The sequence below is a fragment of the Prionailurus viverrinus genome, chromosome D3, assembly GCF_022837055.1.
Source record: "Prionailurus viverrinus isolate Anna chromosome D3, UM_Priviv_1.0, whole genome shotgun sequence".
Classification (NCBI taxonomy): Eukaryota; Metazoa; Chordata; class Mammalia; order Carnivora; family Felidae; genus Prionailurus; species Prionailurus viverrinus.
The window spans coordinates 7,563,603-7,571,454 of NC_062572.1; the positions used below are offsets into that span (position 1 = coordinate 7,563,603).

At 47.1% G+C, this 7,852-nt stretch overlaps 1 protein-coding gene across 1 annotated transcript; it reads left to right on the plus strand.

Moving 5' to 3' along the window:
- Window positions 1-4,713: 4,713 nt before the first annotated feature.
- On the plus strand, window positions 4,714-6,748 carry IL31 (interleukin 31). The gene is made up of 3 exons (XM_047826819.1): window positions 4,714-4,729; window positions 4,901-5,049; window positions 6,434-6,748. The coding sequence occupies exons 1-3, from the start codon at window positions 4,714-4,716 to the stop codon at window positions 6,746-6,748; spliced, it is 480 nt and encodes a 159-aa protein (XP_047682775.1).
- The last annotated feature ends 1,104 nt before the right edge of the window (window positions 6,749-7,852 follow it).

The following is a 7,852-nucleotide window of genomic DNA, read 5'->3' on the forward strand; positions in this document are numbered from 1 at the left end:
TTTCCAAATATTTTCTCCCATTCCATGGTTGTCTTTTCAATTTCTTGATAGTGTCCTTTGATCCACAAAAGTCTTTAATTTCAGTGAAGTGTCATTTATCTATTTTGTCTTATGTTGCTTGTGCTTTTGGCGTAATTTTAAAGAAACTATTGCCTAATCCTAATAAAATTGAGTTTGAGTGTTCTTTATATATTTTGTCAGATTTGTGGTTTGCAGATATATTTCTCCCAGTCTAGACTTGTCTTTTCTAAACAGTGTCTTTAGAAGACCAAACATTTTTAATTTTGACGAAGTCCAATTTATTGATGGGATCCTTCTGAAAACACCCACTGTGGTAGACATCATTCATCCTTTTTGACTGTGTGTCAAACACCTTTACTGTATCAGGACACCTTTACTATTATTATTATTAGAGAGAGAGAGAGAGCATGTACAAGCGGGGGAGGGGTGAGGGGGGGAGAGAGAGAGAGAGAGAATTTTAACCCACACTCAGTGTGGAGCCTGGCTTGGGGCTAGATCTCACCATGATGAGATCATGACCTGACCTGAAATCAAGAGTCAGATGCTCAACCAACTGAGCCACCCAGGCGCCCACACCTTTACTTTTATTAGAAAAATTCTCCAAAACTGCGCTATAAGACAAAATAAGAGCCACATGTCCTTTTAAAGAATAAGATAAATATCCATGAGTGATATAAGCAAATCAGAAAGATGAATTGGGGATGACTCCTGGGATTTAAAAAAAAATTTTTTTTTTAATTTGACGTTTATTTATTTTTGAGACATAGAGAGACAGAACATGAACGGGGGAGGGCCAGAGAGAGAGGGAGACACAGAATCTGAAACAGGCTCCAGGCTCCAAGCTGTCAGCACAGAGCCTGATGCGGGGCTCGAACTCACGGAGTGTGAGATCATGACCTGAGCCAAAGTCCGTCGCCCAACCGACTGAGCCACCCAGGAGCCCCGACTCCTGGGATTTTAATGAGGCAATTAGGTGGTTGATCTGCAGTGAGGGAAAAGAAGTCTCTAGAGGAGTAATCAAGAGTCCCGTCTCGAATGAGTTAAGTTCAAGATGCCCATTGACATCTATCCCATGTCAAGTCAGCAGCTGGATAGGAGTCGAGAGCACAGGGACGAGATCAGCTCTGGGTGGCCCATAGAGCCCAATGCACAACAGAAAAAACAGTTGGGAACCCTCGTCTACCCCAAGTCCCCCTCCAGCCCCTGCTGTCTCTTTCCTCCTCTGATCCAGTCTTCTGGACAGACTGGTCAGAGGGCCCTTTTACCTCACTTCCCAAACTGTCACAGTATGGCTCCTGCCCTAACAACTTATTCAAACTCCCCAAGCAAAGTTCCCAGTGACCTTGTGTTGCCACACCTAGTGAATCCCTTCAGTCTTTATCTTATTTGACCTCTCCATGGCTTATGATGGTGTTAATTGTATCCTCCTCCTTGAAAACCACTTTTCATCTTGTTCCATGGTGTGTTTTCCTAGTACATTTCTCTCCCTCCCAAGAGTGTCTTCTCAGTGTTGTAGACTGTCATCTCCCTCTCCCTCTTCTGTTATTAGACGTGGACCCCTGGACTCCACACTTACCTTACATGTCTCTTGTTGGTCATCTCTTGTAGGATTACAGTTTTCTCAATTACAATGTACAGATGGCACCCAAAGATGGCCCAATATACAGACATGGCACCCATGACTCCAGTTCCTTCCTTCAAGCTCCAAATCCGAATGTCCAAAGGCTCACTGTCCATCTTTACCTGAGAGTTCCATGACACTTCCAACTCACCGTGTCAAAACTGAATTCTTCACTCACCTGAGCCCTGTGATCCCCTCTGCTTGCAGCACCACAATCTGTCCAGTTACCCAAACCACCAACCCAGATGCAGTTCTCAACTCCTCCTTCTCCACTATCCCCATGTCCACTCAACCACCATCTCCTGAGAACTTTGCCTCCTACAAATTTCTCCACCCTATCCACACCCATTCGTCTCCACAATTACTGTTACCTTGACTCATATGCTTGGTTTTGGACATATCGAGGGCAGGACATTCCACTGGAGATGCCCATTAGGCAACCGAACATTTAGATCTGGAGTTTGAAAGAGAGAGACATTAAGGTTTGAGGAACATGGATCGATGATGCGGCCCTTGGAGACATGCCCATTAAGAGATCAAGAAGGAAGATGATTTGGCCTAAGAAGGCATGGTCAGAGGGCCACAAGGTATCAGGATCATATTATTATAGAGTAAAGAGGAAAAAGAGGTTTTCAAGAAAGAGGAAGTGGTTGGCATTACAGCGTGTCATGGAGGGGTCAAGTAAAATGAAGGCTGAGAGGAAGCCAGTAAGGTTGGCAACATGAGGCCACTGAAGACTATATTGGTCCTCAGTTGCTGCCATAACAAATGCCATAAAGCCAGCAATATAAATCTATGAAGTTACTTCCTACAGTTTCTGTAGGTCAGAGGTCCAGCATGGAGAAACTGGATTCTCTGCTCAGGGTGTTCCCAGGCCAAAGTCAGAGTAGCAGCTGGGGCTGTGGTTCTCAACTGGGGCCCAGGGTCCTCCTCCAAACTCACTGATTGTTGGCCAAATTCGTTTTCTCCTCATGCTTTCCACCTAGCGCCCTCCCTCTTCAAGCCAGCCAATAGTGGTTGAGTCTTTCTCATGCTTTGAGTCTCTCTGCCTTCTTTATTTTTAAGGGTTCGTGGAACTACATTGGACCCACCTGGTAATCAACCTTTCTTCAGGTCAGCGGATTAGTAACCATGAGTAATTAATTCCATCTGCAAAGTCCCTGTAATGTAATATAATTATGGGAGTAAATACCAGAGGGTGAAAGTCACATGGGCAAAATTCTGCCTACCATGGACTTTGCTAGAGGATTTTGAATAAATTGTTAGGGTAAAAACCATACTGTGGCGTTTGGGGAAGTGAGGTAAATGTGCATGTAGACCATTCTGTTAAGAAACTTGGATAAGAGGAAAGAGAAAACAGGGACTGGAGGGGAACTAGGGATTAAGGGTGGAGGAAGGGGGTTTCTGACTCTTTTCTGTTGTGCATGTTGGATTCTGTGGATGGCTCTGGTCTGGCTTCCTTCCTGTGCTCTTGACTCCTATCCAGTTGCTAACTTGACATCGAATGCCCAGTGGGCATCTTGAACTTAACTCATTCCCGATGAGACTCTTGATTTCTCCTCTCCAGGCTCCTTTTCCCTCACTGCAGATCAACTACTCAGTTGCTTTACCAAAATCCCAGGATTCATCCCTGATTCCTCTCTCGGATTTACCTCTACCTAAGGCCATCAGTCGGTTCTGTGGACTCCATCTCTGTCCTCTCTACCCTGGTCCAAGCCACCATTACCTCTATCTAGACAGCCACATAGCCTCCTAACTGGCCCCTCTATTCCATCTTGGATTTACACAATCCATTCTCTACTCAGGGGCCTCTCTCATTCTTCCTTCTTAACTGACTGAGCCACCCAGGTGCTCTATTCTTCCTTCTAAAAGTACACCAGAGCCTATACTCGCCTCCCTACTCGCCTCCCTGGACAGCTGTCCAGCAGTATCTTGTCACACTTGGGATAAAATCCAAGTTCTTTATCATGGCCTCAGAAGGCCCTCTGTGTCCTGGCCTCTGTCCACCTCTCTACCCTACTACCCTCCCCTTCTTTTGCTTCACTCCAGCTCCCATGACCCATTTCCCATTCTTGGCCACACCAAGCTCACTTTTGCCTGAGGATTTTTACACTAGTGTCCTCTACACGTGGAACACCCTTTCCCCAGATCTTCCCACAGGGACACCTCCTCAGAGAAACTATTCCTCGTCACTTAGAGTATCTCACCTACCACTCTCTCCTTCTCCCATCACCTTGTTTTACTTTTATAGTTCTTATTACCTTACACTCTCTTGTTTGATAATGTGTCTACTGTCTGCCCGTTGCCCATCAGAACACCAGCTATCAGGGCAGGGACCTTGTTTAGCTTCTTTGCCACCATTCCTAAGACCCTAGAAGAGTCTATTATTCAAAATATGAATTAGCACCTTCAACAAATAACTCTGGAGCACAGACTCCAGTTCTAGGCCTTGTCGTTGCAAAGACACAGTTGAGAATCCAATGATGTTCAAGGCCAAGCAGAACGGAGATGAGGCCTTTGACTCACCATATTCACTGTGGTTATCGGGGCCATCCCCGCACACTGGCATGGGCATACTTCAGAAATTTCCAAAGGTAATACGTTTTGAGAAACCTCATGCCAGCCTGACGCCCACGCATACTCACTGTGACCCTCCCCAGAAATTCCCTGTGGGGCACTGACCCTCAGCTCCTGTAAATCACCTGTTCCTGGGGAGTTAGGCCTGTCAAATCTGGGCTTCAAAATTTCTTCTAGTCAAATCGACAAGCTTTTTCCCAGAAGAAATGGCAAAGATGTGTGTGCTTTCCTGTGTGTGTCTGTACTGAGTCAGGCATCTGCCCACCTTGAGGGTAACCTCAGCGTTTCCTTCCAGTCCCGCTTTCACCCAGCCTCGTGGGGCAGAATATTGAAAGTGTTTTCTGGAGAAAAGCTGAGCAATGATTTTGCCATGGGCGGGACGTTGATCGCTCTTTTCCCTCACAACTGGCCCTTTATATATCTCCCAGAGTCCATGGCGAGCACATCTAGCTCCAGAAGCTGTTGCCGGAGCAGGCCCCGTGTGCTCTCTCGCCATGCTTTCCCACGCAGGTACTACTGTGCCCTGATGCCTGTTTCATGAGCGTGGTCTTGTCCCGTTGGATAGAGAAGACTCTGGAGGGGCTTGGCCAGTGGTTGCTCAACAACGGCTTCAGTGGCTGCAACTGGGGTGGGCAGGGGGCGTCTGGCCACGTGGCCCACAGCATCGTTTTCTTTCTCCAGGACCCGCCAGGTTTGCCCTGTTTCTGCTCTGCTGCATGGAAACCTTGCTGCCCTCCCATATGGCACCCACCCATCGACTACGACCAAGCGACGTCCGAAAAATAATCTTGGAATTACGGCCCATGTCTAAGGGACTTTTGCAAGACTACGTAAGTGCCCTTACAGATTTCTTCTCCAGGCCATTTCTTTAAAATGCCTTCCATTTGCCCCTAGAAGAGGCCTACTATTTTAGACCCCAAGCTAGGGCTGCGGATACACCAGGAAGAGATGGGAACAACTAGACAGGATACAGTGGAATTTTCATGAGGGTTGGAGGCAGAGATTAGCCCAGACAGTCTGAAGTTCAATGACTTCTCACATACTATAGGATCTGCTTTAGTAGGTCTGTTCATTCTTAACATATCTAGTTCACGGTAATGTTACATGGGTTTTCCTGCCTGTAGCACAACCCTAGGGACGGGCCATCTTGCCTGACCATTTAGTTGCCTGCAAACGTCAACCTCAGCTGTAAATGATGTCTCAGTGAATTCAGGATATTAAAATCCTCTTGTGGGCACAGAGAGTCTCTCTTACCGCAGAGAAGGGCAGTGAACAAATTGGGGGTCTGTTTGCATGCTACTTTATCGTTTAATTAGGACCCAGTCTGCTTCTGCCAGAGGCTGTGCTGACTCCGACCCCATTGGGAGGAAAGTATGAGGTTGAATAAATGTAAATACTCTCCCATTTTCTCAGAGTTGTCTTCAAGATAGAACCTCTTGGGAAGCTTTGATTAAACGAACAAACAAAAACCAAAACCTGGAAACAGCTCACAAAATTGGCCTAGCCCTTCCCTTCCACCCCCTGACATTTAAGCCTTAGCCTTGGCTTTAACGGGCACAGAAACAGAGGTTGTTACAGCCAAGGTGACTCTGCAGTTCAGGCTGGTGAGATGCTGTTAGCATTTCAGTTGAACCCCAAATCTCTTAGTCCTTGGGAAGAGGGACAGGAGAGGGTGTGGTCTGGAGTCCTCAGTATGTTTGGAAAAACTCTCCCTGGCATCTTGGAGGCCTTTCCAGATGTGCACACATCGCCCTGATGAGCTGGGGATACACTGGCTTTAATACAGAGTCACAAAGAGCAAGAAGCAGGACGGAAACCCAGATGCTTTCCTATTCCCCCTCTCTGAGCCCCAGAGCAGCTAAGAGAGGATTCCTGGGGAGGTGTGTGGAGGCCTTGGTCGCATGGAGCAGGGGAGGCAGTATGGAGCAGTGGTTATTGGTAGAGGCCTCAGAATTGCTGCTGACATGGGTTAGAATCCCGGGTCCGCCCCTTGATCTTGGGCCAGCTCTGCAAACCAACTGACCTTTAGTTTCTTCTGGGAAAGGCAATACTGGTGACCACAGCCTCACACGATGGTGGCACCGATTACATGGGATGGCAAGGGGGACGGGCCCACCCAGCCCATCACAGAGGGAGCATTCGGATGTAAGCACTTTGACTTCTAGCCATTACTGAGGATGTAATGTTCACCCATGTCTCTTCCTCGTCCCACAGCTGAAGAAGGAGATGGGGTTGCCAGAATCTAAACATTCCTCGTTACCGTGTCTCAGCTCTGACTCCCAACTGCCGCACATCAATGGCTCTGCCATCCTGCCTTATTTCAGGGCGATCAGACCATTGTCAGATAAGAATACTATCGATAAAATCATAGAACAGCTGGACAAACTCAAATTTCAACGTGAACCAGAAGCAGAAGTTTCTATGCCTGCAGACAACTTTGAACGTAAAAACTTCATCTTGGCCGTTTTACAACAGTTCTCAGCGTGCCTGGAACATGTGCTTCAATCATTGAATTCTGGATCCCAGTAAGCCATTCAAGGCCATCTGGCTGAACCTATTCCTTTTGGAATGGTGGAAATGTCTGAAGCCTTGAGAAAACATAACTGGCAGGCTAAGGGTGACTGCTCTGCTGTAAATTATTCCAATGAATAATTTCAGTGAGTCCCCAGATGGGCTAGTCCCGGGAGGACTGAGGTATAAATGTGTGAGTTAACTTGAAGAGATGTCAGGTTATGACATTGTTCTCCGTCTTGGCATTTATAGAATGTTTTTCCTCTGCAGACTTAAATCTTATCTTCATCATGCCTTTGCGAAGGCAGAAGGCGATACCTGTGTTAATTTATTGGTTTTTATTGTATTGAGAGTGTTAGTGCTCCTCAGGAACTATTTAATAAATTATATTGAGTTTTTCTCATGATCTGCTTTGGATTTTGTGAGGGGGTTAAAATCAGTGGCTGGGAATCCAGGCTGGGTGGTGTTGTGGCTGAGGGAGCGTGGGGCATGCTGTGGAAACAGATACCATTTCTCCCCATGGGACAGGCTCAGTAGCAAATAAGAGTAGTTCTAGCAGCGACAACCATTTATTGAGGATTTTCTTTATGCCAGGCCATGTAAGTACCGTTACTGTCCTCTTTTTATAGGTGGGGGAAACTGAGGCAAGGAGTCATTTAGTGACTTGCCCAAGGCCACGCTAGCTGTTAAGGCAGACTCACGCTTGCTCTTCACCACTCTGCCCAACCTTTGTCCCTCTCTGGGCAGTGACTGGGTCTTAGGAGCACTTAATGGCGTGCCCGGTACAGAGCAATCATTCAAGTGTCTCCTGCACGGTTCCAAACTGGATTTCCAGTGCCTCTGCTCCTGTAAAGTCCTGTTCCATCATTGCCTCCATGACTTCTACGTAGCCAGGGCCAAAGATTTTTTCATTTGAATGAATGTTGAGTCCAAAGTCGTTAATGGTTCTTCGAGATCATTTGGACTAATGGCTCTCAAAGCACGGCCTCCGGGCCAGCAGCATGGGCATCACCTGAGGGCGTGTTGGAAATGCGCATGCGTGGGCCCCACCTCACACCTACTGAATCAGACGCTTTGGAGGGGTAGTCAGTGATCCGGGTTTTAACAAAACCTCCCCGTGAT